At 51.2% G+C, this 12,365-nt stretch overlaps 1 protein-coding gene across 1 annotated transcript; it reads left to right on the plus strand.

The window, feature by feature from the left end:
- LOC144736868 (uncharacterized) lies at positions 1–11,079 on the plus strand. Its single transcript, XM_078619525.1, has 3 exons — positions 1–529; positions 3,475–3,833; positions 6,941–11,079. Exons 1-3 carry the CDS (start codon positions 493–495, stop codon positions 8,009–8,011), a joined length of 1,467 nt encoding a protein of 488 aa, XP_078475651.1. The 5' UTR covers positions 1–492; the 3' UTR covers positions 8,012–11,079.
- The last annotated feature ends 1,286 nt before the right edge of the window (positions 11,080–12,365 follow it).

Genomic DNA, 12,365 nt, shown 5'->3' on the forward strand with positions numbered 1-12,365 from the left:
AGCGGGTGGCGGGGGCCGCTGCTGCTGCTGATCAACTTCCCAGTGACGCGAGGTCGCGGCGAGCGGAGTTCTCGCGCTCCCCATGAACCCAGCAGCAGCCGCAGTAGCAGCAGCAGCTGTAGCAGCAGCAGCCGGCCCAACTGCAGTTGCAGGAGTCGTACACGAAGCAGCCGCAGCTGCGTGAATAGCAGCAGAGCAGCAGCGGCCTGGAGGCGCCGAGGCCTGAGGAGTAGGCCGCGACTGTCACCCCCTCCTCCTCACACGGGCGGCTTCGCAGCTCTCAGCCGCCTCGCACGGCGCTCCGAGAGAGCTGTGGCCGACAGAACTCACAAATCCCCTCAACTCGCACAGCCTCGCACGGCGCCCGCATCCTCCTCCTCGCCACCGCCGCCCCTCAAGCCTCGCGGCGCCGCCGCCGGGGCCTGCTCCTGACCCCCCCCCCGCGCCTGGCGGCACCGCCGCTCGCTCGAGACCGCGGCCGCCGCCGCCGCGATGAGTTTCTGTCCGGACAACCCGGGGCTGGGAGCAGGTACCACGCCTCCTCTCCCCGCTCTCTCTCTCGCTGATGTCTCTCTCACTCTCTCCTCCCTCCCACCTATCGCCTTCCACTCTCCGCATCTCTCCTCCCCCCCGTCTCCCTCTCCCCCAGGCCCATCTCTCTCTCTCTCTCCCGTCCCTCCCCATCTCCTCCGTCTCTCACTTCCTCTTCTCTCCCCGGCTATTGCCTCTATCCCCCCTCCCTCTGTTACCGCTCTCTCTCTCACATCGCCTCTCGTGCTACAATTGGTCTCCCCTTTCACTCGCTCCCATCTCCCGCCGCCGTCTTCCTCCATCTCCCGGCTCTTGCCTTGAACGCCTCAACTTGACATTATATCTCTCGTGTTTATATTCACGGTGATGAAACGACAACCGGTCACCGTTTTCAAAATCCCGATACACGGTTTTCAGAGTTTAGGAACCGTTCGCCGATTCCTGTGAAAGGTCATTATGGAACGCGCTGGGTACTCCCGAGAGCTCTCGAGTGGGAGGCCCTGACGCCAGCAGTGGAGTGAGAAACTAAGCGCTTGCAGGGCTGCAACTTCACCCTTCAGCTTGGAAACGAGGGCGATGTTACCACTCAGGGCTTTAGCCCTTCGTCGGTGCGTTCATTTCTGACATTCCACAGAAATCGGTGACCAATCCCTGACTTTTGTAACCGGTCATCAATTCTGAAAACAGTTCCCGCTTTACCGATTGCATGGCCCTCTTATAGAACACACGGCTGCAGCTCCGAGCAGAGCGAATGATTCACCAGCTACATTTAGGACCTTCACTGAGCTGTTTTAGTTTCTTATTTAAACACATTTTCTGAGCGCAGACCCATAGACCCAAAGTGTCAAGTGGCCAACAACAAACAGCACTGTCAAAGTTTCAATAGATAATAATTAACGCATTTCTTGAATTGATTACGGTTAAGAGCCATCGAAAATTGAAATGGGAGGGAATTCCCAAGTGGAGCAGCACGAGGGACGAAGCAGAAAGAGAAGTGTGACCTGAAGTGAGTGGGTTGTTGTGACCTGAAGTGAGTGGGTTGTTGTGGCCTGCAGTGAGTGGGTTGTTGTGGCCTGCAGTGAGTGGGTTGTTGTGGCCTGAAGTGAGTGGGTTGTTGTGGCCTGCAGTGAGTGGGTTGTTGTGGCCTGCAGTGAGTGGGTTGTTGTGGCCTGAAGTGAGTGGGTTGTTGTGGCCTGAAGTGAGTGGGTTGTTGTGGCCTGCAGTGAGTGGGTTGTTGTGACCTGCAGTGAGTGGGTTGTTGTGATCTGCAGTGAGTGGGTTGTTGTAGCCTGCAGTGAGTGGGTTGTTGTGGCCTGAAGTGAGTGGGTTGTTGTGGCCTGCAGTGAGTGGGTTGTTGTGATCTGCAGTGAGTGGGTTGTTGTGGCCTGAAGTGAGTGGGTTGTTGTGGCCTGCAGTGAGTGGGTTGTTGTGGCCTGCAGTGAGTGGGTTGTTGTGGCCTGCAGTGAGTGGGTTGTTGTGGCCTGCAGTGAGTGGGTTGTTGTGGCCTGCAGTGAGTGGGTTGTTGTGACCTGCAGTGAGTGGGTTGTTGTGGCCTGCAGTGAGTGGGTTGTTGTGGCCTGCAGTGAGTGGGTTGTTGTGGCCTGCAGTGAGTGGGTTGTTGTGGCCTGCAGTGAGTGGGTTGTTGTGACCTGCAGTGAGTGGGTTGTTGTGGCCTGCAGTGAGTGGGTTGTTGTGGCCTGCAGTGAGTGGGTTGTTGTGGCCTGCAGTGAGTGGGTTGTTGTGACCTGCAGTGAGTGGGTTGTTGTGACCTGCAGTGAGTGGGTTGTTGTGATCTGCAGTGAGTGGGTTGTTGTGATCTGCAGTGAGTGGGTTGTTGTAGCCTGCAGTGAGTGGGTTGTTGTGGCCTGAAGTGAGTGGGTTGTTGTGGCCTGCAGTGAGTGGGTTGTTGTGATCTGCAGTGAGTGGGTTGTTGTGATCTGCAGTGAGTGGGTTGTTGTGGCCTGCAGTGAGTGGGTTGTTGTGGCCTGAAGTGAGTGGGTTGTTGTGGCCTGCAGTGAGTGGGTTGTTGTGATCTGCAGTGAGTGGGTTGTTGTGATCTGCAGTGAGTGGGTTGTTGTGGCCTGAAGTGAGTGGGTTGTTGTGGCCTGCAGTGAGTGGGTTGTTGTGGCCTGAAGTGAGTGGGTTGTTGTGGCCTGCAGTGAGTGGGTTGTTGTGGCCTGCAGTGAGTGGGTTGTTGTGATCTGCAGTGAGTGGGTTGTTGTGGCCTGCAGTGAGTGGGTTGTTGTGATCTGCAGTGAGTGGGTTGTTGTGATCTGCAGTGAGTGGGTTGTTGTGGCCTGAAGTGAGTGGGTTGTTGTGGCCTGCAGTGAGTGGGTTGTTGTGGCCTGAAGTGAGTGGGTTGTTGTGGCCTGAAGTGAGTGGGTTGTTGTGATCTGCAGTGAGTGGGTTGTTGTGGCCTGCAGTGAGTGGGTTGTTGTGGCCTGAAGTGAGTGGGTTGTTGTGATCTGCAGTGAGTGGGTTGTTGTGGCCTGCAGTGAGTGGGTTGTTGTGATCTGCAGTGAGTGGGTTGTTGTGGCCTGCAGTACAATATAATGGTTAGACAACACCAATGAGACGAAAGTCATTCTTGGTCGACTGATTCCTCAACATGGGAGAAATCGACGTGGTGGGAAACACATTTAAGCGACGTGAAACCTTAAGATTGTGCTCGCTATTCCAAGAAGCTCCTTGTGAAGTCAATGAGATGAACTAGAATATATTTAGAATACAAAAGAAGAGGGATATAGAAGCGACTGACTGCAAGTGAGTGCCTGGAGTGAATCAGTGAGTCCTGGATTGTGATATGATGTTTAACTATCGCTGTGGATTTTACCACCATATTGTTATTTTGTTTGAGTTTATGTAAAGCTCATGATTTCTCCAGATTTATAAAATGTCATGTATATTGACTAAAGCTTTTCATTCGTCTGTGTGTTTCCCCAGGCGTGTGGGGTTTGGAGATCCCAGAGCGGTCCCTCCCCCAGCTCTTCCCAGGACATTTCCACCTCCCACTGCCCCAGCAGCAGCAGCAGGTGAACATGCAGCAGCAGCCACAGCAGCAACAGCAACAGCAGCAACCACAGCAACCACAGCAGCCACAGCAGCTGCAGCTATCGGCAGAGCAGCCGGTGGCTGTGATCTCTCCACACACGGTGTCCAGTCAGCGTGCCGTCGCTGGGAAGGTCACCACGCTGCAGCTGCAGTGGACTACACTGCCGCACATACAGCAGCAGCAACAGCAGCAACAGCAGCCGCCACCTGTGCAGTTGCAGCAGCAGCAGGCACCACAGCCAACACAGCAGGTAAAGATGGCCACACTTGGTGGAGCTGAGTGGAGCGCATGGCAGCGAGAGATTGTGGTGTACGTTTTGAATGTGTTCAAGAGATCAAGATAAAGACGTTAGCGTGGCCAAAGCCGATAGACTCACAGATACGCATTTAGCTGCTCTTAACAGTATCCCATCCTCGCAGAGATCTTCCCCTTGGCCGTCAGACTCGTGGAGACCTCTCCCAGTGCCTGGTTCAGCAATTGGCCCACCCAGCACAGCCGTTTTTGCTCAGCATATCTATAATACTTAGTGACCAGTTTTCTTCTGGACACCTACATTGCTCATCAAGTCTTGCTGAAATGCCATTGAACTGATTATTTGGGGTCCAGCTCTCTGATCCATACAGATAGCACTCGCATCATATACCCTTTTCTTTACACTCAAGACTGATCTCTCTTCCGAAATAGCTTCCATATCACATCAAAAACTCTGATTGCTAAGCAAAATGCTTTTTGCCCGTCTCTCTTGACCTCCTGAATGTGCGAGTTAAATGAATGTGGTGATATGAGCATGTTGTGGGCTTGTACTGGGCAACATTGAATCAGATTTAATGGGAACAAGGATGAGAAGCATCAGATGCCTTTCATGACCTCCTTCCTAGGTTCTGGCTAAAGTGGCTCCTCGAAGTACTCATCTTGTTGGTTGACTTTTAACACCGAGTGGGTCATGATGCAGGCATTTGGGCCTCAGTGATTCGAAGTCATGGGCCAGATCTGGTCAGTAACGGTAGAAGGCTGCTCATCCTCTGTCCGGCCAGAAATCCTGGCTGATGGAAGTTTCACAGCATTCTGAGAAGCGGCAGGCTGACTCCGTCTTCAACCAACGCCCGTGAATGAGATGGCTTACCGCAGTACAGCACTGTAAGCATGAGTAGTGGTTGTGGGTTGCTGAGGAGAAGAACACTTCCTCAGCCACACCTTTTACCAGGGAAAGAGTGGCGATATGATCTCTGACCCTCAGGAGCAGGTTTGCAGATTTGTTGAACATTTCTGAGGTCTTGGGGGGGAAAAGCAACCCCTCAGCTCAGATAACATCATAGGGCAAGGTGTCCGTCAACCCTGCGAGGGCTCCAGAGCCATTTACTGAGGATTTGCAAAGAGTGATCCCAAGATTGAGAGGAGGTATAACACTGGGCAGAGATAACCTCCCAAGTAAATCGCTGGGTGGTGGTGGTGGTGATTGTGTACAGGCGGCCCTATACATCATTACAACTGCTTGGACCACAGAATGGTTTCCGCAGGATTGGAAGAATGCTTTATTTGTAAGGGGACCGCAATGATTGTAGAAAAACTTCTGGAGCATCTCCCCCAATATGCCAGGAATAGTTCTGGGAAAGATGATTTAACATCGCCTTACCGGCACTCTGAGGAGTCTTGCAGAGCCCACTGTGGTTTCAGGCCGGGATGGCCCTGCACAGATGCCATATTCCCTGTGCGTCTGCTATATAGAGGTGTAGGAAAATGTTACAGGGCCTACAGCTCTGCTTATTAAGGAGTTGGAGCCTTTTCCTGCAGCAGGGAATTCCTCTTTATTCCCTCTTGCACCTCCGATTAGCGCGGATGGCTACATACGGCATGAAAGAAGTTTAACATACATACGTCTTTTTTACCACGTTCAAGAATCTTTCCATGGCTGAACCAAGCAATTTCTATCTGGTACAGATATAATGGGTGCTTATTAATACATTGGGCATCCATATGCTGCTGATCTGGTAATTGCTGCTCACTTTGAAAAGGAATTGAAGACTACTGCTGCACCTGTAGCGTGTCACAAGTGATGCCATATCATCAGATCCAGCAAAACAAAGCACCTGCTCGGGTATTTTAAATCATTGAATCCTGCAACCGCTCAACTCCCCATAAGTGATGGGGCAGTTGTGGAGAGTGTGGAGGCGTTCCCATACCTGCGCAGTGTGCCCATGACCAGTTCCTATTCATCAGCAGAGGTTTCACTTTGAATCAGTCAAGCAGTATTCTTTGCATCGTCTGCGTAGTGTTGTGAGGAAGCTGCCTGGCCTATCGCTCAATATGAAGCTCTGGATGTTTTTGTATAGTTATGCCTTTCCTTGAAAAAAATGTGCAGATCTTTAAATGAACATCTGCGCCGACATTAAAGCTGACCTGCCTACGATCCACGCTGGGTTCGAGGGGTCTAAATAGGTGCTGTATGGGCTATACAATATCGAGCTGATTGGACTCGCTGATGACTGGTATCAGCGGTGTCAAGATTGGCCTCTGTGGTGAAGGCTCATGAAAGACGCTGTTGGACAGTTTGAATCCGTCGCCCTCCATCAATAACAGAGGGTGGAGGAGCAATGCTCACAATGTGGGGGGTGCCTAAAATGCAGTAAGTTGGTACAGTTGAGAGTACAGGTGATGCATCTGTCAGTCAATCCATAAACACCTGGGCCTATCCCATGACCTGCCTGCAAGCATTGCACACTCCGTTGCCTCAAAAGTGCATCTAGCCTCGCACAAGCGATTTCACGTCAACACCACTGGTTTGCGAATAGTCACTGTTGCATGTATGTGTCTTTGTCTCGTATTTTACTTGTGCGTTTGTAGTCATTCATTTGCTGTGTATCATTGAGTATGTGTGCGAGTGAACGTGTGTTTGTGTTGAGTGCATATGTATGTTTGTATATGAGTTATGTGTTTGCTATGTCTGAGTTGACATCCTGGACACCCTTGCAAATGAAACGTTCCATCTCGAGAGTTTTGCAAGTGAAATATTTAAATAAATATAGTAGCCAGGTTACTTGAGTTTTGCAGCAGCAATAGAGGCAGTGCTCATCTTCTGTTTACAGCCCTGAGCCAGTGGTGTGAATTCCACATTCCTATGGCAGGGGTGAATCTATCCATAGGCCAACCACTGTTGGCTTCCCTATGAAGTGATACTATTTTATTGACCAGGGAAGTATGATTGGTTGAGTCAACTCCCAACCAGGATTTGAACTCGCAACAATACCGCTTGCTCTACTGCTGAGCCACCTGGCTGACTATGTTGAGAACTGCCTCAGTGGCCAGTGCATGGACAAAAAGGCCACACTTAAATAAATGGTAATTTTTTGTTTTTGTCAGATGCAAGTTGTGCCACAGCTTGAGTGCGGGAGTGTTATGGCAACGCAGCAACCACAACCGCAACTACAGCAACAACCGCAGCAGCAGCTACAGAGAATTGACCAGGCGTTCAAGTGTGAGGGTTGCTGGAAGGAGTTGGTCTTCTCGTCCTACTTGATACAGCAACACCACCACCACCACAACCACCACCAGCAGCCGCAGCAACAGCCACAGAAGCAGCCACAGCTACAACAACAGGACGAGCAACAGCAGCAGAGCACAGTTTCTGAGAGTAAAACCGCGCGCCGCCCCCACGGAAGCAAACGCAAGAGGGTGGCCACCACCAAGGAGGAGGAGGGTGCCAACGACGCCATCGTGGGCACGACGGGCAGCGCCACGATGGGAGAAGACGTCCTGGAGAGCGTCGTGCGCGAGACCATTGACTGCGCCGGGCTGGCGGCGTCGCAGGCCATGGAGGGCATCTCGGACGGCGGCGTCGGCGAGGACGCGACGGTGGCCGTCGGCGCCGGCGACGACCCCCTGCAGCTGCCGCTGGCGTGCGAGCGCTGCGGGAAGCGCTTCGCTCAGGCCCCGCGGCTCGCGCGGCACCGGCGCACGCACGACGCGCCGAGGCCCCACGGCTGCCCGCAGTGCGGCGCGCGCTTCAAGCAGCGGCAGCACCTGGCGGCCCACGCGCGGCTGCACACGGGCGAGCGCCCGTACGCGTGCGGGGACTGCGGGAGGCGGTTTGCGCGCGGCGCCAACGCGGCGCGGCACCGGCGCGTGCACACGGGCGAACGGCCGTACGCGTGCACGGCCTGCGGCCGCCGCTTCCGGCAGAAGCCCCACCTGGCAGCGCACACGCGGCTGCACACGGGGGAGCGGCCGTACGCGTGCGCCGCCTGCGGCCGCCGCTTTGCCAAACCCTACAGCCTCACGCGGCACCTGCGCTCGGCTGCGCATGCGCGTAGGACGCAGCAGCAGCAGGATGCACAACAGCAGCAACAGCAGCAGCAACAGCAGCAACAGCAGCAACAGCAGCAACAACAGCAGCAACAGCAGCAGCAGCAACAACAGCAGCCAACGCAGTAACCTGACAGTTTGCATGCGTTAATGTCTGTGTTAACGTTTTTGTGCATCGGTGGCAGTGATTAAGGCGCTGTACTATGAGGTGACGACCCAAGTTAGATTCCAGATCACGACCAACACCAGTGACAATTATCTGAACCGGTCCTGGACCTCCTCTAGGTCGACTCGGCCTCAAATAAGTATTTGGTGTAGTGTGTAAAACATCGTCACGAGGGAGACAAAGGCGGCTGGGCGTGGTGCTGGCCACCCACTCCATCGTGTGCTGTGCCAGCTTTCAGAGGTGCTTGCAAACAGCACTTGTCCCAAAAGTATATTGTGGATTTCTGGGGGAGCTTGGTTTGCCCATTCTCTCAGACGACCTATAGCACCTGGGTCTGTTGGCGTATGTGTAAACACCTATAAAGGACTACACATCACACAAAGGGGCAGTGTGGCCCACACCTACATATCCAATGGAATACATTCAAAGTCTTGTGGGTGTTTTCCCAGGAGTGACTCAAAAAATGATATGAATGTGAAATAAGTTGGCAAGTTCACACTTACCACGGGCCTGTAATTGACGTTAGTGGAGCTGACACAAAGCTAAATATAAGATGCCCATCTGCAGCGATGGGAGCACACGGTGAGTTGCTAAACATTCTGGAAAGTCTCTGTTATGTTACACTAAAAATACTCGCCAGGTATGATGAACTCGGGTTGTTAAAACCGTGTTTTGGTATTACCAGTCGTCACGTGAAAAAGGATGGTAAAATATTGGTTACTGCTTTTCTGCACTTATACAAATCTCTCTGGCAATGAACATAAAACACGTTTACCTTTGTTCAACTAAGAAATGAATGGAGCTGCCAGTGGTGAAATGGAATTTCCATTTAGACTTTCCAGTTGAATCCCATCTCCTGGTGCCGTAGTTGAAACAATGGGGCAGCGTAAAAGGGTACGCCGCGGTTAGTCGATCTGCAGGTCACGCGAAATGTGGGTATGCCCACTTCTTCCAAGACGTCTGAAGCATGTACCAGTACTTGCTGTTTTGTATCGCGACCTATGTAACCATGCTTGTGTCACTAAGACCTGTACAGTATACCATCTGGGCGATCATATGACACCCATGAAGTCGAGCCTAACAGTTCATTGGGCCCTTCCTGCTGAAATAAATTAAATCTTGGAGTTGACCAAATACCCCCGAGAGCTCCCCTCCATTGGAGATCCTTGCGCCAGGGCTGCACTTTTATCTTTTAACTGAGAAACGAGGGAAAGTGGACAACGTACGCTGACTGAGGCCACGGTGCAGTTTGTACATTCGCCCGTGCCAATCGGTGCTTTCACGACTGACATTCCAGTGGAAACTTTGCGGTTTGTGGCTTTCGGAACCGATTTTTGAAAACGGTTACCGGTCCGCTTTTAACACCCCGAGTACGAATTGGTGAAACATCTGAAGCAGAGCAGACATCAAAAACCTCGACGCACCTTTGCTTTGGAAGGCATTGTTACATTATACAATACGTTACCCAAATGTGGTCAATGAACTGATGTAAATGGTAATATTTTTAGTTGCAAAGTATTTTATTAAAACTTAACCTTTACATTGATATTTTTTAACATCTGTTAAGATAACTGCAAATGATGCTAAGTTACTTTTAAGCCGTGTAAATATATGCTGTATAAATGCGTCTACCTGTACGGCCACTTGATAATGCCATGCATGTCTATGGTGGTGATATGGCCTAGTGATAGCGCGCTCGCCAATTGTTGCAGAGGTTTGCGGTTCGCATGCGGCAGGCTGCCCTGGTTATTACTCCAGGTGCAATCACCATAAAACATTCTCCGCTCTGCTTCACGGTGGACATTAAAGATCCCTTGATAGCATTCAAAATTAGTAGGCCATTGTGTGCCTACTTTACAACCCAAATTTCACATGTTTTAAATCACAACGCAAATTACTCAATTGGGATGACAAATGGGCAATCGATCATCACCCCCTACTGGAAGATGAATCCCCGCTTGGAGGCTGTTGCCGAGTTACTTTATGCAGCATAGGTACAGCTTCCTGGAGTGGAGCACACATTTCCTGGAGCACCCAGCACATAGCCAACCGATTAGCAGTTGGCTACGTATCGTGCAAAAGAAGTTCCAAGTAGATACTTAGTAGAGTTCAATATATAACAATTGGGGTGATCGATGATCGAGCACTTATTCACTTCATTCGCTCACGGTAATAATCAGCCTCCTTATAGCTTTGTCGTTGCTGATTACCATGGTTACCGTTTCCGTGAATTTCACTTATTGATTCCTTCACCCGTGTTAAGGAGTCTGTCTACCTGGCTGACTGTTTTGTCTCATCCATGCTGTGTCCGACCACCACACTGCAGGAGACCTCACTTTCTACATCTACCCTTGCACTGCTCTAGTTTGGCACCCCCAACACATCTTCCCGGGTTCGTATATAATGATCTTGCTCAATGCAAGAAACAAGCTCACTCTGACCCAATACAACTTTGAAAGTGCTTTTTTTTCTGGCTGCTTGACGTTTTGGGCCTCTCGGCCTATGCTCATCACCTGTGCTTGATTATAAAATACCAGTTTGAAAAAATAGAATTCTAAATGTACTGAATCCGACTGGCTTTCAGAAGAATGAATTCTGATTGGCGTTGTCAATATCATATCCTTTTTGTATGATGTCGCTTGGAATAGGGTTTAACTAAAACGCTGATGTACAAACTTGTTAATACTATATTTCCATCTCCAAGTCTATTGTCATTCTTTATATGGTGATGTTGATGACGATGATGGTATTTATGGTGCTGTTTATTGATGGTTTTTGTGATGAATGATGGTGTTGAAGATGGTGGAAGTGGTGTTGATGATGACTAAAAGGAATGACAGACAATGTAATGCCCAAAGACGAAGTACTGTAATGGTAAGTGCAAAGCCCTTACGACTAATGTACAATGGTTTGGTCATAGATAACAGAAAACGGAATGACAGTTCATATCTTCAAACCCCTTGTACTAATATGAAAAGCCAATTATCAGGTAATTTGTTAATGTACAAAATAAAAGTGGAATGGCATGAAATGACCGCTCCTTTCCTTACGACAGGCCTGGAATACCGTAAACAAACCCCTTTAAGATGTGGGTGTGACCTCGCAACTGAAAAACGAATATACAAATCGACACCCCTTACCACTGGTTAACATGTTTAACTGCCTTGTTGGGGCGAAGAGGATGTAGTGCCTTGCACACCTGAGTGGCTGTAATGGATCGGGGCACCTGTACAAGTCAGCTACTCGGCAAGAGATGAGATTTATGAATGTTGAACTTATTTCGCACTGTACGTAGCCAACTCTGCTAATCAGAGGTGTGGAGCCAATGTGCTCCTTACAACCCACTGCGGCCAGCATGGTGAACCTTGGGACACATTGTGCTGCGGCACACCGCGTGTGAAGCCGTCCCCTCGGCCATGCGGGCCTCCTGCACAATCGGCAAATTGGTTGAGCCCTGCGGGCCTTCTGCTGCCGGGGAAGAACTAAGATGGGGCCATTTCGCGTTTAAACATTGGCGCCAAAAACGACTTACACGACGTTAAAACACTTCAAATAAACATCTCACGTCTGCAAGAGACCGCATCAAGCCACACGCCACAACCCCCCTGAAGACGGAATGGAGCAGTGGTTGTATTCCTCTCAGCCACCGCTGAAATTGCCACAGCTACACATTACGCTATCAAACCGATTAGCACGGTTGGTAATGTACGGCGCGAAAGAAGTTCAGAATACATTATCAAAATCAAGTTTACCACCAAATCTAAACATACACATTCATCACCAGTACTGTATTCAATGAATCAATTGACATTCATTTGAAGCTAAATAAACATAGAATGCTACAATTAGCAACACGTGGTTTACCAGTCTCCTACGGAGCAAGCATTGCAGAGAGCTCCTTGGTCGTGGACTGTCCAGCTGCCGTGTGCCCGTGGCCTCACGTGGACGCGTGTCTGAGGGGGACCAATCCTCGACTCACGATGCAGTTGTGGGGCCCGTCGTCCGCCGATTCCGCTCCCTCCTCCACCGCGTCGGTCGGCTCCCGTCGGGCTCCCGCCGGGCCCCCGCCGATCGAGTGATGGGGCCCCCCGCACTGGAGCCCTCTGAGGGACATGCTCGTGCTGCTGGCTCACAGCCGCACGGAGTTCACCCACACGCCCGCGCACACCACAGCTATTGCTCGCACCACGAGTGGCTATCTCGACGCGTGCGCACGCCGCGGCTCCGCGTTCACTCTCGCCGCGCGTTCTCTCACGCAGTGGCTCCACACAGGAATCGCAGACACCACGCCGATGCCCTGTACGAACTTTCATTGTC

This window comes from Lampetra planeri, chromosome 63, assembly GCF_965212315.1.
Source record: "Lampetra planeri chromosome 63, kcLamPlan1.2.h2, whole genome shotgun sequence".
NCBI classification, from domain to species: Eukaryota; Metazoa; Chordata; class Hyperoartia; order Petromyzontiformes; family Petromyzontidae; genus Lampetra; species Lampetra planeri.